This window comes from Hylobates moloch, unplaced genomic scaffold (assembly GCF_009828535.3).
Source record: "Hylobates moloch isolate HMO894 unplaced genomic scaffold, HMol_V3 SCAFFOLD_18, whole genome shotgun sequence".
Lineage (NCBI taxonomy): Eukaryota > Metazoa > Chordata > Mammalia > Primates > Hylobatidae > Hylobates > Hylobates moloch.
The window spans coordinates 39,924,704-39,951,365 of NW_026652293.1; the positions used below are offsets into that span (position 1 = coordinate 39,924,704).

At 40.7% G+C, this 26,662-nt stretch overlaps 1 protein-coding gene across 6 annotated transcripts in view; it reads right to left on the reverse strand.

Annotated features, from left to right (window-relative positions):
• Positions 1-26,662, reverse strand: part of NFIA (nuclear factor I A) — a 390,911-nt gene that overhangs the window by 15,994 nt on the left and 348,255 nt on the right. For 5 of the 6 annotated variants that reach the window (XM_032136492.2, XM_032136490.2, XM_058430341.1 and 2 more), the window contains one exon: positions 20,137-20,228. The exons of the other annotated variant lie outside the window; for it this stretch is intronic. In XM_032136492.2, the coding sequence (XP_031992383.1) occupies positions 20,137-20,228 (92 nt within the window). The remainder of the gene's footprint in view (positions 1-20,136; positions 20,229-26,662) is intronic. 6 annotated transcript variants of the gene reach the window in all.

Below are 26,662 nucleotides of genomic sequence, written 5' to 3' on the forward strand. Positions count from 1 at the left end.
TTAGTGTGGACTGTGCAGGAAGATAAAGTCCAGTAAGAGCGAAAATAACATTGAAGTAAAAAGTCCAGTTATTTCAAAAATTCTCCCAGATACATCCTGCAATAGCAGGCCAGAAGATCTGGCCTTTTGCCAGAAATGAATTCCCAAACCAACCTTTCCAGCCAAGAAGCCCTGCAGACACTGGATAGCATCTGCCACCTTTGGACTTCTTCACCCCAGCAGGCGCTTCCACGCTTAAGCCCTGGCACGGGTCTGCTCCTTACCTCTTTAATTCTCCCCTGTCCGCTGTTCCTGGTCTTTCTAGTTCCATTCTCTATCTCCTCCCACCCCTCAAGTTAGTGTCTCCCTCCCTCTCCACCTGTGTTTAAACCCTGTGCAGGAATCATGACAGACCCCTACTCTCTCCCAGGCCATGCAGACCAACAGTCCCTGAGGATTAAGTGGAAGCGAAGAAGGCCTTGAGCTGCAAACCACAACCCCTGGAGGGCTTCTGTTGTGAGCCAAAGAAACAAGACATACAGGCAGCATTTGGAGAGAATGCAAAGGAAACTGTGGCATCTTCGTTTTCAGATTCATGAGAAAAGACAGTGAGAGTACAGTGAGATGTCACTGAGCACTGGACTTCGGGTCTGGTGGCCTGGTTCAAGTCCCAGTTCAGTCACTGGCTGGCTGAGGGGCCTGAACTTCACCAGACCTCTCTAAGGATACTACAAGATCCTGTTGCTATGCCTTTCTTTACCTTCTGGGAACACCTGCTTTTAGATATCACTGGTGCCAGGAATCATTTTTTTTTTTAAACGTTCACAGGGTAGATGGGATATTGGGAGAGGTAAAACTTTCGTATCTTTCATTGAGGTCAGAATGAGCTTGGCTATGGAAAAAGTCAGATCATGGAGTCAGATCTAAATCCTAGTTTGTAGGGAGTCAGGGGTCCAACTTTAACTTTTCTGCAAAACAGGCCTCAGGATACTAGTTATCACAGCATTTGAGGGAAAAAATAAAGTTAAAAACACAAAACGACTTTCAGACACTGGCCTAAAATGTAAGGAGCATAATTACGTGAGGCACAGATATAATCTAGATGGGAGGTGTGTGTGTGTCAGGGTTTCATCTGAACCAACAACTCTGGATAAATACCAAACAATTTCCCTGTGCGCGGTCATAGCTCTGTGTTATCCTAAAAGCCCAAACCTGGAACCAGTGAACAATACTTTTCTCCTCCTTCTGAGGATGTGGTAGGATTTAGGGTTTTATGGCAACAAAACTTGTCTTTGTTAAGACGTGACTTGCAAAACAAACCCACATGGGAGAGTTTGCAGTTTCAAATGACTGTATTTTTTTTTTTTTAATGCTGAAACAGCAAATGCTTTTTATGTTCAGATTTATTTCCTTCTAAATTTGTAGATTAAATTTACAACTAAGCAATATTCATTGCTACAAACAATTAGATTCCTCCCAAATATTTCCAGGGGATATGAGGGGGAGGCTTCTTGATGGGGCTGCGGTTGGGATTTGTGCAAAGTGAAGATCCTATAGCATTGACAGTCTCCGTGAAGGGCCTTACCAACAACCGGGACATGTACATAGCATATGTGATTGGCAGAGCTACTTGGCTTCCCTGTCAGGGATCTATGCTTCTTGGAGAGAGGTCATATCATTCTAACACAGACAATTCAATTTATTTTTTACCTTTTTAGTAGTGACTTCTGAGATGGAGATCTCGCAAGCAAAGATTATTGAAGACTGACTCAAGAATGTGTTTTATAAAATTGAGTATGCGTACAAAATCATTCTCACTTTGTTTTCGGATAAATTCCACTTGGTAGTGCTCTACCAGCAACTGAGATTTGGGAACAAACTCTGACTACACACACACAGTGCTAGTTTGAAACGGTCCCACACCGCTACTGTCACTTTATTATCAATTAACAAAATCAATTACAGATGGCATGACTGTTATCTGTGGACAGGCTCTTTAAATACCTTCTTGTTAAATCACCATATGGATAGGAAATTCTATTGTTTATTTTGCAAGAATGGTGGTAAGTGCAAATGGTATATATACATATACACTTCCATTCTGACTCTGCAATCCCAAAAATCTTGCAGACGTGCCAATTTGTGCTATTCTAGAAGACAGTTCAATTAAGAAACACTTTAAGATATTTTCCTTCTTTTAAAGGAGTAAAATGTCTGAGCTAAAATATGACTTCCTGTTCTACTGCATCAACCTTTCTGTATTGTTCTCAAGGAACACGTTTACAAGTTCAAGTTCAGGTTTAAACTAAATAAAACACTCCTCAGGAGTTTATAACGGAGCCTCATTTACATGTGCTCCCTCTGAACTCTGCCGGCCTCTGTATGTTAGTTTCCAAGGCTTGGTGAAGGAATGTTTTACAGTTGGAATCTGGACTGCTTTCTCAGACATTTCAGACTCAGAGGCTACGCGGCACCAAGTTCTCGTTAGTATTAAAAATTTCCTCAGGTCTACTCCAGAGGCAAAGAAAGACAGGTAGAAAGGCAGGGCAGGGGCCAGGAGAACTGCAGCTTCTTAATTTTCCCTAAAAGACATTCTAGTTAACATTGTAGTTGAAAATGGCTTCTAGATGTACATTCTAGAATCTCACGGCCATGACTTAAAATTTCTGTGCAATGATTTTCAGCTTTCTGTGGAAATGGTCAATGCACGCTGATTCTCTTCAAATATGAAAACTAGGGTTTGCTTAAATTGTTTTTCTGCCTTGAAGATTAAGTTATGAAGAGAAATGTACCCAGCCCAAAAGGGATCCTAAACCTAAGAGGTTTTTGAGGTCAAAAAGATCTCAGGGATTTTCCAGCCAAGAAAGGTGCATCAGAGAGGAAGAAATGGCTATTTTTCATTTAGAAGCAGGAAGAGTTAAAGGGGGTTCTGAGATGCCCACGGGGAACCAATCTGGAGAGAGCTGATTTCCTGGCTTATTGAAATTAAGACTCAATCTTGTTGCTAAGCAAGGGTCAAGGAGTTCAGAGAAAGCAGCTATCATCTTCATGGGCAGAAATGGAAAGGGCACAGGAGAAAGAGCACCAAGGACTCTGCTTCTCAACTTCTCTGTGAATCGGAGTTTATCTATAATAGCAAGAAAGTGGGTACAGCAGTAATAAATCAATGATGCTAATAGTAACTGTAACCTCAGGGCAATGCTCAAGAGTTACTTTATAGCATCTTTTCACACTGGAGCAGTCCTTTTCTGATAGGTGAGCATACCCGGCAAAACTGCAGGTTGTGGCATTCCCAGTACCCAGATTCAGCAGCTGCATCCCTGCAGAGTGACATGTGATGAGTCAGATAAACAGTTCAAGAGTAAGCACTGCTGTGGGGGTGGTGGGGTTCAGAAAAGCAATTGCGTGGCTGGGGGTGGATGGACTAGGAGTGTGTGGTGAATCTGGATCTCAGTTTGCACCTCTGCTAAGAAGGGATGAAGACCACCTTGCTAGCATGGTGCTTGTGAGGATGAAATGAATTAATATATGAGTTTTGTCTCCTAACAGGACTGTAACTGATGCTTTTTTATTTTTGGAGTTGTTGGGGTGGGGGAAGGGGATTCCTCTCTGTCTTGGGGAAGACAGAAACCTCATCTTCATGTGCTAGATCATGGCCTTTTCTTGACCTAGTGCAATATTGAGCCGTCACTTTTCTTGCCTAAGTTCAATAATAGCACGAGCATGCTAGCTATATGCAAAGCTTTTAGTCTTTTTTCTCAATCCCTGAACTCAACCTAGCTCAATGCTAAAAAACATTAAGGGTTTTCTAAAACCAAATCAAATGTGAATATGCTTCTAAATAAAACCCTCTGCTGCAAAAATCAGAAGCTTCCTCTTACTGGATAAGGACATGAATGAAAGCGGAATCCATTTAGATGACGTTCTGCAGAAATGGATGATAAAACTGGTTTCTTTGGGAGCCGCAGTTTAGTTACAGTGATTGGGTGGAACCGGGGCTTACAACTCTAAGAGTTTCTCTGCCTTCAGCCAGGACTGATTGGCTGATTTCCAGAAAGAAGATAATTTGCATAAGAGATAATTTCTCATTGGTCAGTCAACTCCAAATGACTGAAAATCATGCGTTCTTTCTTTTGTGTATTTTTTCTTCTTTCTTTTTCATAAATATCTATCAAACTTTGGTTCATTTTCCACTGTCCTTTGGACCCCTGCCAATAAGGGCCACTATAGGAAGCCTATTAAACATAACTGTTAATGTTACTTTTTTTTTTTTAAGCAACTCTGACAAAATGGTGAATGGGAGAAATCTGAAACTTAAAATGGTTTGCAGATTTTCCTGAGGATTTAATTTATTCATGTGGATCCTAATGGTTTTGAAGACAAAATAATTTGACAGTTGATTTAATAGTTGATAGTTCAAAGTGTTCTATACTTGTTCATGTGTGGGTAGGTAGATTCAGATCTAATCTCATTTCATTTATGCTGATTCTTCTGGTAAAATAGTAGTTTCATTCACCCATAATTTTCTTTAAGAAACAGAGGGCACCAACTTGGGAAGCGTGCTTGCTTGATCAAACTATGTGGAAGGTGTGGGATGAAGAGGGGAAACTATTTCCTGGAAGCCAATCTGGCACCGGGAGGAGCAACGCTTCTCTCCTGTACTCCCTTAGAGTTACCTACTCAGCGCCTGGCATCCCTTGTCGGGGCTTCATTCTGTGCCTGCTTCTGACTCAAAGCAAGCAGCCAGGAAGGGGTGCGAGGGGACAGTCCAGATTTGACAGTATTGACCCCAGGGCTGAGGGGCATTAGCGAATTCCATAAGGAGTTTCATCCAGCAGTAATCTTGGCTTACAAAGGTCACTGCAATGCAAGACCCAAGGGATGAGCCAAGCAAACCGCCTTCCTGGAAGACGGTGGGGGTGGGGGAAGGGAACAATGACGTTAACAGGGGGGTGGTGTGAAGGGAGTTTGGTACATCTTTAGACTTCAAGACAGGAAAAAAATGTTTGAGAAGAGGCCAACTAAGAGATACAGCGTGGCCCTAGCTAAATGGTAATGATGTAACAAAGAGCAATATTCAGCACTATCCAGATATCAGAGAGAACTGGTGGATACTAAAATCATTATAAGATGTGAAATTATACCTCTCACTGCTTCATTATCACTATATTTCATAATATTTGTCTAGAAAGGCACACAAAGCCTATCAGGTTAAATTAATCCTAATGATCAATTTTAGTTTTATTCTAATTAAATAATTTCAATTTAATTAATGCTAGCACAGAAATTAGTCAAAATTACAAATGTAAATGCTGAACTTTAAATCAAAGGTCCTCCCTACAACCTGCCTCATGTAGAAGCACTTTAAAGTGTTTGCCTGTGAAGGTAGATGGGAATTTTGACCTTTGTCTGCACTGTGAAGATCAGAAGATAGGAAAATATGCAACAAACAGCCGTCCAGGAGCATAGACGGAGGCACAGGTTACACACACACACACACACACACACACACACACACACACACACACACAAACCTGCATGGCAGTCTATGAAAGTAAATCCTGCAAAGTGAACTTCTGAATTACATGCATTTGTTCCTTGGAATTCCAATGCGTTTGAGTCAGTCTAATGATATTGGGCTTTTATAAAACACCTTTGTAAAATGGAAACCATGCACCCATTTTCTAAGCCACATATTAAACCACTAGTCCCTTCCTTCACTCATAGCAGGTCCCTGCATTTCAGTCCTGCTCTGTCTCTGATTAGCTTTGGGGCCTTCCAAGTTGTTTCAGTTCCCCAGGCTTTGGCCCCTCTTATTTGGAGGTGCTACTTTATTAAAATGATACGAACTTTATTCCAAAATATTCTTAAAGTTGTATCTGAAAAATGATGGGAGTCTGGAGTAGATAATCTTTAAGGAAATTACCAGCTTTAAGGAAATTTCTAAAACTTTGAAAAATACTGGCATCTTAAAATGGATTTGAAAACGGTACAGGGCACATGTGTCTGAGTCATCATATAAAGACATTTAAATATCCTTTCTTCCCTCTTCATAAAAATCCAAAGTAGACAGTATTCAGAGCTCAAAAAATTTGTGGAAAAAGGAATCTGGCAAAATAGACATACTTTTTCCCAAAGAAAAGAAAAGGAAAAAAAAAAAAAAAGGTGGGGAGGAGGATACAAAAATCTGAAAGAGAAAAAAAAAAAAAAACCACAATAAAGAGAAATACATGTTCTTTCTTTGTACTTAAAAAACATGTACTAATGAATTATACTTAATAACAGGTCTGTAGCGCCACTCATTCTCCATCTTAAAAGAACATTCTACGTTATCACTGCTATCCATAAAATAGCCACAACTTCTTTCTTCAAAAGGAGGCCTTCGTCCATGATCCTCCATCTCAACTTGTTCTCAACTGTATATGAGAATTATTTGGTAGCAATCAATTCACTATTACTGTTTGGGGACATTACAGAACAGCAGAGTAATTTAATAATATAGTTGATTAGTATAATAATCATCATTAAATTTAGTAATGATAGTGGGATTCCCCTTAACTTGGTTAATGATCATGGACAATTCATTTCTTGACTGCCAGTGGTAGAAATGGTTTTTGAAATATTAACTTCTGCGCCATGGGAATGACACTTAGCCCATCACATTTAATTTTTGACCTTCACTGAGCAGCACGATCCTAATCCCTTGATTTTATAATCTTAACTAGGAAACGTTAAAATATGGATTGACTCCAGTTGGCAGGAATCTTTATGTTCTTTTCACTAAAAAAGCTATAAATTCAATGGTTGGCCTTTTATTTCCAGGTCACAAATGACATCCACTCAGTTTTGTCCGTTCACACAGGATTTATGTTAGGGTCTACAGGTATAAGCCATGAAAGTTGAACTTTAATGAAATGTCTTTCAAAGATGTGCACTTAACCAAAAATTCCTCGCAAAACATTAGCAGGTGGCCTTTTAAAAACAGCCATTATGTCCTCAGGTTCATTGCTGGCCTCCACTAAGTCTATTTTTCACTTGTAGTAAGTTTCTCCTAATATCATTTTTCAGGGGGTACAAATTACCCTTGTGTTTGGGATGACAATAATACCTTAGTTCCCAATGTAGGCTTCTAACCTGAAAGATTTCTGAGATGCTCTCTTTCTCATAACCACAATTCATCTCCCTCCAGTTGAAAAATGTTCCTTGTCCTTTTCACAAAATCAATCGTATTGATGGGAGGCATTCCGTGTTGTCAATCAGGGAAATGTGATTTGATGGGACCCCAAAGCAGCGAGACAGGGAGAGGAATACCAAACCTGCTCAGGTCCACACCATCCGAGTGAGATCAATGTTTCCCATAATACTCATCCTGTCATGTGGCACCCTGTCACAATTAATAATGTAGAAGGAGCTGATTAACTTAAGTAAAGTGCTCTCTGCTGTGTAAACACATAAAGATCTATGAGGAAAAGAAAGGCGGGGGAGGGGGCAGGAGAGAACAAAACGTCATTTTTATTTTTCATGTGTACACGTTCTCACTTTCTATTCTTCTCTTGTAACAATTACTGTACCAGCCATTCTGGCAGAGTCAATAAATTGATCTGGGTCTTGACGCAGCAGCAAGGCAGACTAATCTGATACACCATTATCTGCACTGGAGAGTGTGGGGGGTTGGGGGTGCACTCAGGTAACACAGGGCAAAGGGAAGGAAGTAAAGGCAAGCCAGCCTTACTCTAGATAGGTAATTAATGTTTAGTGTGGAGCTTCTGGACTAGATGGATGCATATGTAGCAGGTGTGTGTGTGTGTGTGTGTGCACGCGTGCACATACATGTTAGGAATGGACAGAAAACGAAGCCTTCACCTTGGCTAAAGGAGGCAGCCTAAGTAATACCGTATGCACCACTTATTTAAGTCCCTGCGGTATTTCAGTCACTCATACCAATCTGCAATTCAATGAGGATCACCACCCCATTAGAACTAATCATGTCAGCTGTGTATGTGACAAAATAAACATTCAGAAACTGTGCTCCTGGGTTCAGAACTTGTTTTTGCACTGGGATTTTTTTTCCTTCCCTCCCTTATCCAGTATAAAATTTAATCTTTTTTTAATATGAAATTATAAGACACACAGCGGCTCTCTGTATGGAATCCTCAGTGTATTTATCCTTACAACGAGAAACTGGCGACGTTAGTTGAACTTTAACTTGCTCCTTGGGAGTATGCTAAGTATGATCTTAATAAATAAATGTCATTCCACTGGGTAATGAGAGAATTAATGGCACAACTTATGGAAAATGGACACGGGAGGATGGGGTGAGAAGAGACTCAGGTCAGGGAGAACATTACCAGATTACCTCCGGGATGCTCATCATATTACCACTTCCGTTTCTTCTTTGTGGTCACAGGCCCCTTGTCCTAAAGAGAAATGAGCAGCACCCTGTGCTCCAGTGCTCACAGAGGTTCCCTCCTGAGGGCTGAAAAGGCAGCACCACACATTGGCTGGGCAGGGTGCTGAGGGCTTTTCATCCTAACTAGACTGAGTCTTTACATCACTCTAAGTGGAATGCAGGCATTCATTTATAATTTTATAGATGTGACATCGGAGGGTCAGAAAGGCTAAAAATTATTCCAAGGTCACATACTGAGATCAAACTCAGGTCTGTCTCCCTCCAAAGCTTCTATTTTTTCCACTACATTATGCTGCCCAGAAGAGGAAGGTACCTCATGACCACAGGTCTCAATGCTACTACTGCCTGTAAAATCTCGTATCTCAGGAGGATTGAACCAAGCAAGGCAGAGGTTTCCTCACATATAGAGCTCCCACTGTGCCCATCATCTGCTTCCCATCTCACACAGAATGAAGTCCAAGTGCTTTACCACCCCTGGAAAAAGATATGTATTTATTCACGACTAGACCCTGATCTAATGTTTCTGCCGTCTACTGTAAACTGACAGACACGCCAAACAGAATAGGGTTCTTCAGACACACACTGCTGCTTCTTTGCGTGCACTGCTCCTCCTGCCTGGTCTGGAATGTTCTCCCCACCAACTCTATCTGTCTCCTTCAAAACCACTCATGTGTCTTCTCCTCTGGCATATCTTCCATGAGCTCCATGCTTCTCCCTAGAGTTAGTTACTGACTCTTCCGTATGGATTATACCTATTTCAATTACTTCATCGATCACATCTAAGTTTCTTTACTTTTCTTTCTATGGCAGGGATTGAATAATGTACATCTTTAGCCTCCCTTCCAGCTTAGTATGGTGCCAGGAACATAGTAGGTGCTCAATCAATTTTGGCTTCTTTCTCCTCCCTAAGATCAATCATGCAGCTGGCGGGTGGGAGAGATGAGCTAGGAATCCAGGTATTTTGACTCCTAGTCCAGGGTTTCTCTGTGTACCAAGATGCACAGGTCCCTCCAATGGTCAGTTCCCTTACTAGACCTACTGTGTTATTCTTCTATCCCCCCAGTACCACTCCTTCCCCCATATATGCACAGACACACTGCCAGGGACCAGGGAAGGAAGACTGTGCTTGAGAGGGGCAGAAGCTGTATGTCATGAGGGCTGGCCTTATGTTTCCCTTCACTAGTCAAGGCAACAGGAGATATGCAGCATAGTCCAGTCCTGGAGGGCAGCAAAGGGTGCTTCCCACATTATTAAGGCAGCACTGTGAGGGTCCAAGGTTGCCCTGTGCTGCGAACAACTGTGTCCAGTGGCATCCCCATTATCCCAACACTGAATTCAGACTCTGAAGAAGGAGGGTGTTGAGGGTGAGAAACACAGGGCGAGAACAGCCTGTCCTAACCCAGTGTCCCTGCCCCAAGACAAGGGATCCGGCTTATCACAGGCTCATGTGACTCATTAGTTAAATGTGTAAAGCGTTTGGAAAGTGAAAAGCCAATTAGAAGTGCTAAGTTATTTCATCTCTGCTGTAAAGGAAGCAATGTGAGACCTTAAGAAAAGTTCTCATGCAAATATTTTGGGGGAGGTGTGTGCTGTGGAATGTAATTCAATGGACAGACTCAATAGAAAGGCTATAGCCCAAAAAGACAGGGCACAGATCAAAGAATGTGCCTAAGTCCTCAATAGACAAACAGGAAGGTAAGCAGGTGGGTGTGAGAAAAGTGGACAGGAAGAATCACTGAGACCTCGTGTGAGATCTTCGATGGCTCTCACATTAGACAGTAAGCTCTGGGCTTGAAACTGTGTGTGTCAGTGGAACTTTCAAGGCCTTAGACTCATTAGAAGCCCTGAGAAAGCCTATGTCCAAAAGGATTCCTAATGCTGAATCCTTTCCTCATGTGAACAGTCATTACCTAGAGTGTAGAAATATTCGGTAAGGCCAATTTCTTGGGCATGGGATTTTCACAAGCAAGGACTTTGTGGACAGTGAGAACACCACCTGTATTGCGTTCTCTCCTCAAAGTTCCTGAAGCAGGGCCAGTCAACTCATTTTCCTGTTCTCTGAACTCGTGTTGACTCAAGCTCTGCAAAACCAGGCTCTTTTCTTTTGCAAAGGAAGCATCTGGTTCCAAGTCATAAAAGGGAAACCCAGAACCTACTGCTGCCTGTTTGGTAAGCACTCTGGAGGGCACCCAGGGGGCACTGTTTCACAGAGCTCCCCTGCAACCACAAAGGCACATATCCTCCAGCTCAGCCTTTTCAGAGTCCAAGTTTAACCAGTACACGGTGACCCAGCCCCATGGAAGCTGGTCTGCACAAAATGCCAAGACTTCTGCCCAAATCCTGGGCCTCAAACAGAGGCTGAAAAGAAATGACCTCTGCACAGTCACACACACAGCATCTACGTCTCCTAAACACATAGGGAGTGTGTGGAGGAAAGGCAGAGTAATAAGCCAGGCATTCAGAGACAAGAGGGTCAAGTGCAACTACTGGAGTTGAAAAGTGCATGAAACCTATCAGGGAATAGGAAAAAAGAATATGGCAGATCCTATTAACAGTCTATCCACTATGTATTGCCCCTTCTTCCTTGGGACAATTTTGCTTAGAGAGGCAAATGTGACTGGTCCTAGGTGACGGGTCATGATTTGAGCCAATCAAGATAATCTTCTGCTGGTTTTCTCAGCGTCCTTTGCAGCTAGAGATTAAAATGTGACCCAGATTTAGCCAATAAGACCTACAAAGAAATTTGCTAGCAGGCTGCAGAGGAGGAATAGCAGGGCCTTTTCCCTGATATTAGAGGAAAAATGAGGTGCGATATGACTATGCTATTTGGAGCTGCAGCAGCCATCTTGCAGTCAGAGGCTCTAAGCATGAGGCTGAAAAGGCAGCATACTGAGGAAGGCAGAGCAGAATGTTAGGAAGGGCATGGGTTCCTGCGGGCCGCGTGCAGCACTGAAACAATGCCAGCAAACACTCACTCACAGATTTCTTGTTACGTGAGGAAAATAATCCTGACTGGCTTAAACCACACTTCATTGGGGTTTCTTCTGTGAGGCAGATACCATTATTGCCGTCATTTCACAGATAAGGAAGCTGAATTTTTAAGGGTAAGATACACAAGACCACTGAGATAAATGGCACAGCCAGGATGTCAGAACAGGTCTGTCCTACTCCTCCAATCATGACTTTTCCTCCTGTTCCCCCAGAGAAATCTGTTGAGTACCCAGTACATTTCCCTTAGTACCCTGGAATGTCACTGATCAGAAGCATTGTTACGCAGACCCATCTAAAAGCTAGAAATGTTGATGGCATTTCTGCACTTGGCACTATGGTTTTCTAAGTTCCATGCGTGGCTATCATCAACTTTTGATCTAGTTCCTGTCAGTTCTCTCCACCAACTCACAGCTCCTTTTTCCAACCCTTTTCCTGACATCATTTTCTGTCCCCCTTTTCCCACAGTTCCAAGTGCTAATTTAATGGACAGCAGATTTTTGGTCTTTTCCCTTCCTCTCCTATACAATGTAAAATTTCCTGTGAAATCTCTTTTTTACCTTCCCCTTCTCTATTGCCACTGTTCTCATTTTAATATTTTTAAAAAAGGAAGCAAGAAGAGAAGCAATATTTACTGAGCACCTATTGTGTGCTAGATACTATGGTAGAGACCTTAATTATTACAATAATTATCAATTTGTTTCAACTAAGAAGATCCCCCAAATCTTGGTGGCGCAAAGGTGACAGGAAGAATAGGAACTGAGAGAAAAGGTGACCAGTATCCAGAATTAATGCCTCGAACTTTGTCCAGAAGTGAAGTTTGTGGCCAAGGATGTCTACAACATGCTGCCAAATTAAAACTTGAAAGACAAAGACTGTGTTTATTGAAAAATTTATTTTAAGAGTGTCTCATAGGCTGTCAGTGAGTCAGCCGCCAAGTGTATGTGAAGAGAATGTGTCAAGAACTTACAGGTTGGTGTGGGAGCTGGGGAAGCTGGGACGATTCGCTCCTGCCCACAGTAGTATGGAGGGAGGGGAAGCAGATTGCATGAGTAACTCATCTCTGCGAGGTGTTGCTTACTATTCAACGCCTGCTACTGGAGCTGAGAACATACAAGAAAAAATGACCAGGCACCACCTCGATTTAGGTACCTCCTTTCCCTTTAGATTCTGAGGGGTGCATTCACTTCCTGCCAGTCCTTACCACTCTCAGAGACATTGTCTCCCCTTGGGAAGGCCCTTCTCAGGCACAATTTAGCATAAGGGAAGCAATGGTGCACTTAGGCTGCTGCCTGTACAAGGGAAGAATAGTCGTGCCCAATTTAAACAGGCTTTTGGGCACCCTTAAGGCTGATGCTCAATGGAACAACCCACAGGGTTAGGATCTTGCAGAGGGTAGTGGGAGGCTTCCTAATTTGCTAGAAAGTTGCTTTTGGTAAGTAGGTTCTGACCATAGAGCAGCAGGTGCTCAATGGCTTATACACAAGTCCTTCCTTCACAGGACACGTGGAATCAGAAGTGGGTTTGTGTCCTGACTCTACTGACCTCTGGATATGTGTGGTTCTGGGAAAGTCACTTCCCCTCTTTAAACCTCAGTTTTTTTAAACCTATACAGTGGGGATAACAATAATAACAATAGCTCTGCCTACTTCAAAGGGTAACTCTTATAATCAAATGAGAAAATACTTTGTAATCCAGAAAATAAGAGTTTAGTTATTAACCAAACAATGAAAGCTATCATTTGTTAGGTGTTCATCATGTGTAAAACACTTTTTTTACACTAACAGAATTTAAGACCCAAAATCATAGGGGTGTGTGTGTGTGTGTGCACACACATATTTATATCTCACTATTTTCACTATTTTACAGCTAAAAAACTAGGCTAGATAAATTGAATTACTGTGAAAAAAAGAAACCAACAACAACAAAAATAAAATACACAGAATGCTTCTAAGTGATGGAATAAAGCTTCAACTAAAATCTGAAAATAAAGGAGTTATCTTAGCTGCTCTGCTATCTGGTCTCTGGACAGAGGCTAGCTGTTCTCACAGATGCAGACTAATATCATTAGTAAAGGTCTTCTTCCCAGGCAGGATGAGAGAATGAATTCAGTTTTGGTTTTACAGAGACATGAACTAACAGGAGACCGGGGCAGATCTTCAGAAGAACGAAGTTCAGCACAGTCCCACTGGAGCCAGGGAGCACTGGGACTAACTTCAAGGCTTCTGATTCCTTGATATAAGAGTGTGAGTCAATCTTAGACTCTTTTAAAGAGAAAATGGTCAGTAACCTTTCACTACAAACAACTGGGGGTACAGATAAGTATTTGGGAAAAACAGAAGTTTTGGAGACTGACTGGTTCAAATCTCAGCTACTTCAATTACCATGGGACAAATGTACTCTTCTGAAACTTCGGTTTCCTCATCTCTAAAATGGAGATGTAGCACCTTAGAGGGCTCTTGAGTATTGCAGTGAGTGTAGACACAGAACCTAGCATGCATGGGTGCTGTAGAATATTCATTTGGCCAGTAAGACTTTTAACTTGGCTCAAAGTCAGGAGAAAGTGGAATTTTATCTGCCATTCCTCTCTAATCTTGGGAGTTTTCAGCTGTGAGGGCTTGAAACTGAAATGCTCAAATCCACTTCTAATTAGATGAGGTACGGTTGCAGGGTGGGAGATATATATATATATATATATTTTTCCTCTAAGGAAATCTGAGTTTCTTGCCTTTGTAACTCTCCAGCTGCTCCTTGAACTTCTGTGTGGTAACTAACCTTCTACACTCAGGCAGCTCCTGTCAGCCTGGGCAGGAGCGCAGGAATGGTGTCAGCTAACTGAAATGCAATCTCAAGTGAGCTTGGGTGGGCAAGTGAGGATGTACCACCAGGAGGAGGTGTTTCTTGGAAATGAGGGGTGAAGGGGTTACTGGCCGAGCCTTGTGCAGCAGTAAAGGAGTCTAATTTTATCTGGTCCAGAGAAGACAGAACTGAACATGTCTCTCTTATTGGGATGGGCTAGAACACGACCTGCCATCTGATTGGCAAAAAGTAAAAGTAGGGAAAAGCGTACAAGAACCATATCATTAGGCCCAAGCTAGACAAGGACAAGGACAGAAAAACTATCCAGCCTATTCTGCTGCTTCCACTCTTTGGAAAGTTCCTATATCCAACTCTGTCGTCTTAAAGCCTCTTAGACAAATCTTTATAGTACTGGTATTACACTGCACTATTGATGTTGATGTTGTCATTACTATTATTTCTTCACATTTGTTTCCTCTGCTAGACTTTGAACAACTCGAGGAGAGTTTTTATTCCCTGTACTTTGTAGGTGTTGAGGCTATATTAAGCAATTAAGTAAACACCAAATGACTGAAGAAAGGAACTTATGAAGAGTTCCACAGATGGCCTAAGCTTTGGTTTCTCAGGTAGAGCTTCAGGAATATGACACACAGAATGGCAACAGCTCAAGATGCTCTCCATGATCTCTACCTCTCCCATTCTGGGTGCACCCCCACCAGAGGCAGACAATGGGTGTCATGCCCATAATTTAGCTATGCAGGGACCTCTCCAGATCAGCCAGCTTCCAGCACAGTGAAGTGTGTGGCTTGTGCATATATTTGTAAATTTCATAAGGCAAACGCAATCACACTGCTTGCAAGTCAGGCAGCTACATGATTTATTAAGCAAAGGTTATAGCACCTGTGCCTTTTTGTCAACAAGTCAGGCCCATGCCATGCCAAGTGATTCTTCTAATAGTCCAAATGGTAATTTGGTTTTAGATAGCATTTCGGATACCATGATTCTGTTGATGCAAAACAGGGATAGATTTGGGTGGTAAGGAGGAAATGCCTGTTTTTAATATTGTTTGCACTCATTTTTCATTTTAAAGAATTAGTCCTCACTGGAGTTCTGTAGGTTAAGCATTTTATTTAAACCTTTTGATTAAACTAGAATCTGTATCAAAATGAGTTCTTTGCTCAGTCCCCCTGTGTGGAAATTGGTATTTCTATTTATTACCTGATGATGAAATATTAACTTTTTTTTCTTTAAGTAAATGCCTCCTCTTAATGGTTCTCATTTTCAGGGATCAGATTAAGTTATGGGATGCAACTGAAATGGCCATTGGCTTTCTGCTATTTGAAACAATGGCAGGTTCCCTATCGTTACATTATATCATTCAGTGGGCGTGCAGGGCACGTTAATAGTGTCTAAAGTGAAGTAAATACTGTACGCCCCAGAGACCTTTCTATATGTTAATATCAGCTGTCACGGGACAATGTTGAAAAATATAAGATTCAAGGTGGGACAAGTGGCCACAGTTTCTCAGTATTGATGGGTGTTCTAAAGGCTGTAGGGAGGTGGCCACCTCTCATCTCAGTGATCAGTTACAATATGGAGAAGGAGGAAAAAAATGAGGGGCAAATGATGGTAGCAGAGGTAGCAGACAAGTGAGGCAGAAGAATGGAACAGATAACTCCGGCAGGAATGTTTGAACAAAGCCGAAAGCCAGGGCCAGATATACAATGCAATTGGAAGGCAGTTTGAAAGAAAACCAGCTCAAGGCAAGGCTAAAGAGAAGGCAATTCTGCTTCAGTCAAGGGAGGAATTCTCTGCAGAAAAAAATAGACTACAAGGGAAAGAGGAGGAAAAATGGCTTTCAATTATCCATGTTATCTTTCCCTACCAATCATTACAGATGATGAATAGATGCAATAAAAACCAATATTCAATTTTTCCAATTTACATGGAAAGAAGGCCATAATATATTATTAAGGGGAAGAAACAGCAGGCTACCAAACGGTGTATATAATATGATCTCACTTTTTGCAATATATTTGTATGCACAGAAGCACTCTGGATGGATTTATACAGAAATGTTAACAGTAGGACTACAAGTGATTTTCATTATTTTTTCTCATCTGTATTTACCACAATTAACATGTATTAGGAATATAATAAGAAAAAGTCATATTTTGTAAAGTTCCTTCTGAACCATTCAGACTCAGCCAATGTATGCAGAGTACCCACTATGTGCTGGGCATGATAATTAGTGCTTTTCTGAGCAGTCAGCACACAATTACTCTGATCAACAGTCCACTTGCCCTGACTGTTTTACAGAACTTCTTACTCCTAAGAGGTGAAAAAGAGTTTAGAACTTATTTAATGATTACGTTTTAAAAATTGTGGTGAAATACACACAATGTAACTAACATTTACCATCTTAACCATTTTTGAGTGTACAGTTCAGTGGGATTCGATACGTTCACATTGTTGTGCAAACATCACCATCCATCTCCAGAACTCTTTCCAGAACACCATCCATCTCCAGAACTCTTTTCATCTTGCAAAGCTGAAACTCTGTACCCCTTTAACACTAACTCCCCATTCTGCCCTTCCCCTAATCCCTGGCAGCCACTACTCTACTTTCCATTTCTATGAATTTGACTACTCTAGGTACCTCACCATCCGTAGAATCATACAGTATTTATTTTGTTGTGACTGGCTTATTTCACTGAGCATAATGTCTTCAAGATTCATCCACGTTGTGGCATATGTCAGAATTTCCTTCCTTTGAAAGGCTGAGTAATATTCCATTCTACGTATAGACCACATTTTGTTTATCTAATTCATCTGTCAATGGACACTTGGGTTGCTTCCACCTTTTGGCTATTGTGGAGAAGGCTGCTACAACCATAAGTGAACAAATATCCCTTTGAAACTTTGCTTTCCATTTTTGGGGGTATACACTAAAGATTAGATTTTAATGCAGTCTCAGGGATAAAAGCAGGGACTCTGCCAGTAGTATTCCTGAGAAGCGAACATCAGTCACTGTTGGAACACCCCCAGGGAAAAGAGCTCACCAGCTCATGAGGCAGTAACATAATACAGTGGTCAGAGAGCACAGGCCTTGTTGTCAGACAGAACTGGGTGCAAATTCTCACTCCACTCCTGACTATTGTATGGCCTTGGGAAAATCAACAATCTCCTTAGTCTCAGCTTCCACATCGATAAAGTAGAGCTCTATCCTATTAGGTGACTCTAAAGATTAGCTGCATCACATACTTGATGGACTTAGTACATAGAAAATGCCGAGTAGAAGCTACATACAATCAAACAACTCTTTTTCTTAAAAAAGATCTTATGATAGTCTGAAAGCTGCCTACTTATAATGTCTGCATTGGTTCAATTTCTACCCACTTGAAAAACCAGAGACCCCATCAGTTCCATCTTCTACAGGATGATGCTTCAGGCATTTTAAGAGATTTCCACTGGAAACTGGCATTTGGGAGCAGAAAGGCCATTTTATTTTGCATTTGTTTATAGACTTATGTACAACATACTGCTTCTACATTTAGAAAGCTTAAGTATCTGCTTGGGTGACTCTTCAATTCTTATTTATCCATAGGTAGAAAGCAAAATTTTGTTTTCCCAAATAACTTTTCCTGTAATTCAGTTAATATAAATGTCATGCTTTATAACAAGGGTATCAATATAGAAAAACACAAGTTTGTCTAGGAAATCTGCAGACCATGTTCTAATTATGTTTTTAAAAATTCTTGTCAAAAATTCCTCTTCTGAACTAATGTCCTCTTGAAAGGGAACGTATTTTTTAAGGTATATTATTATTTTTATTATCTATATCTACATATATCTAACACTTTAAGTGGTCCCAGAAAATAGTTCCTCACTTAAGGAAAGAGTTAATATATACACCTTAAAATTAAAATATTTAGAACACATAATTTTTACCTCAGGATATCTTTTTTTGGGGGAAAATGACAACTCCATTAGCATAGTTTCTCATTAGACAATTGGGAACGACTTTCTTCAAGCCAAATGTGGCAGGTGTCACTATGGTAAGGAACATTTAAGCTGTTGTCCCATGATGCCAAATATTTAACAGAAACCAAAAAAAAAAAAAAAAAAAAAATTCAGTTCCAGATGCCAATATTGGGCCTACATGACATCATTCATCCAGATGCGTGGAAAATCTGGATTTTTAAGAATTGAATTTTTGTGGTCAGCATTATGAAAACTCAGATTCTGGGGGTACGTAAGCCATTTGTGAAGGAAAGCCACAGTGGAATATAATACATTTTGATTATAGAGAAATAAATTGAACGGAACACAGCGTACAATTTCAGGGCTGTGAATCACAGCTTATATAAAAAATACTATGTAAAATACAAACAGGACATTTCAAAGCTGCATTTTAAAGGCTCTTAATGAAGCAACTTGAGGACATTTGTGCTTTGGGAAAAGCAATCATCCAATATAGAGCCACCATCTCCAGTTCTACCCCTCTCATTGAACTTGGACTCTTACGCCAAATGTACAAAATTAAATTATGTTCTTCTGTTTTAATGCTTTACGGGTAATTATGCAACCTCAAATTCACCAGAAAAGTGTTTGAATATTTGAAGGTATGGGAAAATAAGCAAATAACTGAAAGAATTTTATGAGAGGTACTGAATAGAGATTTTAATATCAGACGCCATATGCAGGCCAGTTTAAGAAGAAACAGCAGAGGTGGGAAATTCAAGAGTTAACCTTCTCCCTCCCCTTTTGGCTCCCCCTCTCCTCCCAGCTGCCTTCTCTGCTGATGCTGTACTTTCTGTGACCCTGCTTCAGTGTGAGGAAGGCTTCAGATACAATGCAGTTTAACCTGTGCTGTCGACATAGCAATAAACCAAAGCCCTTTACAGAGGGAGCAAATGGACGCAGGAAGGCAAATCTATCCCATTCATATAGCCACCTGGCCATAGTTTTACAAACAGAGGCGAATAGTTATAAATTAGGCATCTGGAGATTCCACACACAGGCATGTGTACAGAATTGCTCCGAGAATGTTTTCAAACACCGTGCTAAGAACCTGACAGAGAAAATACTTTCCTTATGTTAATTATGATAAAATATGGCCATGTTCTAATTAGGAAATCAGAGAGTTTATTTCAAAACGTGAATCTAATTCTCTTTCACAAACCTCTAAATGCCTCTACCTATACTAACTTTGAACTTAAAAAGCCTTTTACTGTTTCTCAATGTACAGCAGCCATTCCAAAACTTTTCAAAAATATTTCTTCTCCTTGACCTAGACTAGCACAAAAGACAACTGTCTATGGGCAGACAAGCTCTGGATGTCCGGGCAGTCCCCTTCTCTCAATCACCTGCTTCAGATATGATTCATACACACCCCTTGCCACCCACCGCACCTTGCTCCCCAGCAGCCAGCAGTAACCACTAACAAACACATCTTGCTTCTGGACCAACACCAGCAACTTAATAGGGCTCATACACCCTTTCCCCCCTCTTTCTTTTAGAAAGCTTGCCAGGTTCCTGGGGACCCTCTAATGAATACAGAGGAGTGGCTGGTCCCTCCATGCCCAGCATGCACTCTGATGTCACTGGCAACCACATATTACTTTCAGGTTCTGTAGGAGCCTGCTTCTGTCTGCTTGCATTTAGAGGGCCATGAATTCCTAAAAGAGGGAACACACACTAGCTAACACTGGGAAACCTTTTTGTGCCACAGCTGAAACAGTTATTCTTCTACCCACTCAATACAAGAAGCAAAAATTGCAGGCAAAGTTTTCTGTGATTTCTGAGAACACATGGAAATGTGGCTGGTGGGATCAGGAGGAAAGGGAAGACTGGACAGGGTCTGGAAAATGTGGCCTTTTGTGTCAAAAGACAAGTTAAAATGCACCTGATGAATAATACAAGCTGCACCACATACAGAAAAGATGAGAGCGGCCCACCTGTGTCTGTTGAGGGATATTTACAAAGCTTGGATCCCGTGGTCCAACACTGACGAATCGGTTTGCGGGGGAGGTGCTGGGTGTCGAGTAGGCTGTGAAGGGAAGGGACACATGCGTTCAGGAAGCGGCACGAGATTGCACACACAAACAACACCAAAACACACAGTCTCCGAGCCGACGCAGCTGATTAACAAGGAAATGTGCAAACACTGTAGCTAGCAAAGGGGTCTGGCTAGCAAGGGCATTTTAGACAGTCAAAAAAGGGGGAAGAGGGATTGGCTTCCAAAGACTGTTGGGATAAAATGATGTCAAACTGATACTCAGACGAGCTATTTTCTCCTTCTACCATACAAATTAGAACATGCAGGACATTTGCAAAGTATACTTTCTGAGTTAAACATGAGCTCTGGGGTCAGAAAGAGATATCCTAGTCTTTAGAGCAGAGGGAGAAAGAAATTAGGTAGGAAGGGGAGGAAAGCAGTTCATTTTACAAGCTTGCTTTTCACACCGTTACACTCATAAAAAATCATGAAATGGTCATGTGCCTCTACAGCTAGAGATCGAAGAGGAATCTTTGTAGAAGGAACTAATGGGTTCTCCAGGAAGGAGGTAGAAAACCATTCAGAATAAGCTGTCTTTATAGGCCCAGTAGTGTCTAGAATCTTTATGATGCACAAAATATGCTTTTCATATTAACATTTGTAGTCTTCCCGCCGAGAACCTTTCTGTTCAGGCATAAACTATCAAGACCCGTTATCAACTAAGATATCACACTGGAACTTCAGGTACCACACTGGCGTTTACTGTCCTTTCTTGGTTCATGGAAGTTTTGTTGTTGGTTTTCGTATTTGTACTTAAGAGCTTCTTTCTATTTTAATGGGAAAAAACTCAGTGGCTTTGTTGTTTCACTGGCTCATAAATCCAAAGGTACATTTTGTTTTTTGGTGTCCTGCAATTCACTTCTTTATCATCATCTCCAAGGATCTGTTCACATTCTTCCTCTGTACTAGAATCTTTAGACGGTTACTTACAAATTTGAAATGTCTTAACAATAATTAAAAAGGCCTAAGGTTTTTAAACTAACTCTAGACACACACCATCTAAGAAACAATCTAGGTTTTTAAGCTAACTCTAGACAAACACCATCTAAGGAACAATCAAGATATGCAACTTTTTAAAACACAGATAATTGAGGGCATGATATCAAATTCCTGCCAGATATTTTTTTTCCATATTGACATCATCTGCTCCTCTTACTGGCTTTCTGTTTTACAGAAAATTGCTCATACTTCTTGTTTGTCTCATTAAACAAATCTAGGGATAAAATTTCCACCATCTGGCCCAGACCCTGTTGGTTGTCTTTGGTAAGAGCTAAGCCACCCAAACAGATCTGCAACGGTCACGTGGATGTGGACGTGGCTGTGTTAAAAGGCACTGAACAGAGGCTGAGAATGAGGGTCCCTGATGTCTCTTAAATAAGAAACTTTTGTGGTGATAGTATTTGTTTTAGAAGGATCTATTCAGTAATGAAAATGATCTAAATGTACGATATGTCATACTGTCCAGCAATGTACATCTACTGATTTTGTCTCTAGCCCATGCTACGCCAGACTAATTTGAACAGATTTGAGAAATACCTCTGCCTTTGGCCATTCTGCATGTACCTCTCACTGGTATGGGGGTAATTTAATTTTTTTAAAAGCTCAGTAAAATAATCTATATTAAGTGTTCCATTCACCCCATGGCTTTACTTTGATATGCTTTGAGAAACAGCAACATAAAGTTTTTATACTGAAAATGAGAGACTATAATTATCTGATAGTGTGTTCCCCTGCTCTTAGAGCACAAAGAGGATGTGGGAGGGATAAAGAGGAAGCTGGGAGGTGAAATAACCTGTTGAACCTGTTAGTGGTTAGGGAAAAAAGTGTTCTTTCACACATGAATAGGTAGGTAGGTTGAGAAGGAAGAAAAAGGAATGAAGGGTATATTAAGGTATGAAGTCTGAGTGATTGATGACAGACGCTGAAACGTGAGTCCATGTTTGATGGCCTTGACAGAACAGTGTGCACTCGCCTGCTGCTCATCATAGACACATAGCAGGATTTCCTATGACATTCCTACCATACTGGGGACATCCAAAACAAGCATGCTAACTGATCCCAACACAGAAGCCATTCTGGGGGTTGAGGGGGGGTGCCATTTTTTGTGAAGATAGCTTCACTATAGCAAGCTTACTAAATCTGGAAAGGTATTTATACTATATCTCATCATCTATCTTGGCTTAACCTCAATTTCTCCATTTGAAAGAAGATTTAGCATACAAATACTTTAGCTACGCAAAATTTCTATGAGGCCAACAATCAGATATTCTCCCTTCTTCAATCATGGGACAAAACTTGCAGTCTTAGTTTCAGAACACCCCAGAAGGCCTTTCAGGCTATCAAAGCCTACCAGAGCTTCTCCAAATTTGATTCTAGTTCTTTAAGAAAAAGAACAATGGTAAGAGAGGTGCTAGTGGGTTTGCATTAAAAAAAAATACATATACATATATTTACACATGAATAGGTAGGTAAAATTTATATATATATATATATATATATATATAATATATTATATATATATATATATATATAAAAATACAAAAGTTATAGTTTTGGGTATATGGTGCCCAGGCAAGTTTATTCCATAGAAAGCTGGCTTCTGGGAAAAGGACACAGGGAAAATAAAGGAAGGAAGAAGGAAATTCTGACTCATCTTCCATTATTCTAGCAGGGTGGTCACCTATAATAGGATGTAGTCCCCAAAATGATATAACATAAGTTGAATTTGATTTTCCTAAAGAAACAATTGAATAAGGGAATTACACTGTTGAATAAAACCTTAACTGAAACTTTTTGTTAAAACAACCACATTTACCATAGTGAATCAATTATACATGCACAGTTAAGAGCTTACAAGTGAATATAAAATAAAGCAAAGGGGCAATAAGGTAATTAATTACACACAACTGTGTATACTATGATATTATATTCATATCATTCTTAATTACAATTCTTGCCTTATTTACAACAGCAATAAACAAAGCTGTAGGTAGAACTATGAAAAATAATAAAATCCAGAAAATAGTTTTCTGGGGAGATTATTGTAGGACATTTTTGGGAATTCTGGAGGGGAGGTTCAGAAGTACTTGATGACGTATTGATAAGTCAACATGGAAAATCAACCTGGCTACCTAATCTCATTATAAGAATCCTCATGGCAAACATGACTATTAGAAATCAAATCATTGATTATTTGGCTGCTTCTGAAAGAGAAAGTGGTTGCTTTTTTTTAGCAGCCATTTTACCTATATTAGCAATAGCGCTATGAACCATTTTCCTAACATTGAAGAATGTTCCTATAAGAAGCTTCTGGCAAGCTCTCATTTGCACTAATCTAACCATATTTTCTCACTCTCTCTCTAATGTATTTCTTCACATTATCCAAGAGTCTTAGTTTGGCCTTCACTACAGCAGTAAGTTTCAAAATCCCAAACCAGAATTTGATCCCATATCCAGAAAATTTGCATTCTTTCTGTTACCCTGCTATGGTAGGCATTGCTAATTATACAATCCTTCACTTAGACAATACCGGTCCTGCCTCCCTAAGATCAGCTGGGGAATGGCTCAATAACAGTTCTCTCTTTATGAACAATAGTTTGACAGGGCCTCTGAGGATGCTAGGAATTATCTCTAAGGTCATTGTGGGGTACATGGACACGAGGGAGTGGGGTGGAGAGGGTTAGTAGGGGGAATCACCCATCAGCACTGCTCTTTTTTTTTTTTTTTTAAATAGAGACGGGGGTCTCGCCACCTTGCTCAGGCTGGTCTCAAACTCTCGGGCTTAGGCAATCCTCCCGCCTTGGCCTCCCAAGGTGCTGGGACCAAGCACTGCTCTTTATCATGGTGGATGTCCCTGAGAGGACTGAACCGCCTGTACGTCCTCAGAAATGAATGTGGCTTACTGACTGCTAGCCAAACAAATTCCAGTTTTTGTTGTTCTTGTGGTAGGTTTCCTTTTGTCTTTTTCCAAATGGGAAGGTATAAGGGATATATCTGCAAAAAGGAACCACGGCATTTCCAGAAGAATTAGTTTTGAGTCTGTAATGGCCTTCACTCAACAATTATACCTGAACATGGTGTTAAGAACGTGGTCAAACTGATTTGAGTGGAGATGCTTTCGTCTTGTCTTTGGAAAAAATATGACTGAAGAAGAAGATATTAAGATATTAAAATATTTATGCCAGTGTCAGTTGATGTTTCTTTATTTTTTTGAGATGGAGTCTGGCTCTGTCGCCCAGGCTGGAGTGCAGTGGCATGAACACAGCTTACTGAAGCCTTGGCCTCTTGAGCTCAAATGATTCTTGTACTTCAACTTCCTGAGTAGCTGGGACTACAGGCATGCGCCATCATGCCCTTCTAATTTTTAAAATTATTTGTGGAGACGAGGTCTCCCTATGTTGCCCAGGTTGGTCTCAAACTCCTAGGCTCAAGTGATCCTCCCACTTTGGCCTCCCAAAGTGCTGGGATTACAGGCGTGAGCTACCACACTCAGCCAGTTGATGTTTCTTTAAGATAAAAATAGTATTAATAAAATTCCCCAAATCTGACAAACTAGAAACTGTGAGTTCATTATTGGTTGGTTTTGAAAGCAGGCAGTTAGTTTCAAGGTTTAGTTCAAATTTAGCAATCACTAAAATACATGAAATCACAGAAAGGCAGAAAAGGGAGAAAATTTAGCTAGATTTCTTTCGTGTAAAGGGTAAACCTGAAAGGAGAGCTGCTCTTTGAACAAACACCCCTCCATATACCCACAGGGTGCCCAGAAGGAGGCTGAGTGGCTGGTTTCACCTGAGGCTGACCTACTTGAGTGACAGCCAGCTCCTCTGGCCACAGCTAGGAGGAAAATGTGAGGCACCTTGGCAGAAAAGATACAGCAGGGTGAGCTTTGAGGTTCTGAATTTACTTCCAGATGCAGGAAGCGATGAGGTACCCTAAACCCTGGTGGCCTGGCCTACAAACCGACATGAAGTTTGAAGAGAAATTGGTCTTCTGTTTTATCAAATACTCCAAAAATACGGAAGTAGCAAACACTCACCCCTCTTCATTCCCTTAAACTCGATCCACCAAGTCTAGCTTCCGCAGTGCATCATAGAGACATTTTAATAGATTCATTTTTTTTCTCTCTCTCCAAGAGATATTTCAACACTTGCTACATGCCAGGCTCTGTACTGAGCACTATGGAGGATGCAAAGGCGAGTGAGACACACTGCTATCCCCAATATGTTAGAGCCTAATGGAGAGAGATAAGTACAGAAGATGGAAACACGAGTGCCTAAAAAGTAACATAAATAAAACTCTGTGGGGTGTAAAGGACAGAAAAGTGACACTGGCAGGAGGAACAGGACAAGCTTTACAGGGGAGATGGAGAGGGCTTCTGGGATGGGCTGTGAAAGATGTGTTGGTTGACAGGTTCCAGTGGACTGAGGCCACCAAGGGCACAGCGCAATCTGAGGAACAGAGGCAGGGAACGGAGCTAGCAATTGCGGAGGGAGAGAAAATAGCGAACTTGCAAATTACGTTTTGCCATACAGCAAGGAAAGGTAACATTTTAAGGATCAGGGACCTGAATGTTTGCAAATGACAGGCAAGAAGCCTGTTGAATTTATTTTAAGAGGAGGAAATAATTTACAAAATAAACAGACACCAAATTTCAATTCTAAACACTGTTAAGGTAACTAGACAGTCTTCCGCTCTAAACCTTTCCCTTCTCATCTCAAATATCAGATGCACTTTCATGTGTTCCCTCGTTTTCAGAAACTCAGACATATTCATGTGTGGGAGTCTCCCTCTAAAGCTAGTCGAAAATTCAATTTCATTCAAAATAGGCTTACTATATGATTCTATTACCTGCTCAAAATTTGCCAGTTATTAGACAAAAGTAATCAAAATAAGTTCAGGAATATAGACTTAAACAGAACCCTGGGTATTCAAATTGCAATTTTATTAAATGTTTATCCTGGCAGTAAAGGAAACGTGCCTAAGAAGCATTCAGCTGCAAACTGAAACAGGGAGGTGGCTAAATACCTCATTGAAATAATTTCCCGAATCTTTTAACTGCACTGTCATGCTATTTAAAAAAAAAAAAAAAAAAAAAGGCCCTGTGAGAAAACTTTCATTTCTAAAAAAAATGCAGAAACTGTTAGAAAATAGATCGGCTAATTTCTAAATGAAACCATTACAACTGAACTCACTTAAAAATTTGAACAGCACTATTTCTTACAAGGTCACAAAAGAAATGCTGGAAAGTATTGGAGTGTTTCTCCTTCAAAGAAATCAATTGGTATCGACAAGTTTACAGGGCCTGGGTTAGTATTAGTAATATCATTATATAGCTAGAGAAACAGCCTTTTAAAAATCTACAGGCCTTACACATGATCCAATATTCAGAGATTTAGCAACCCCCACATGATGGAATGGATGCTGTA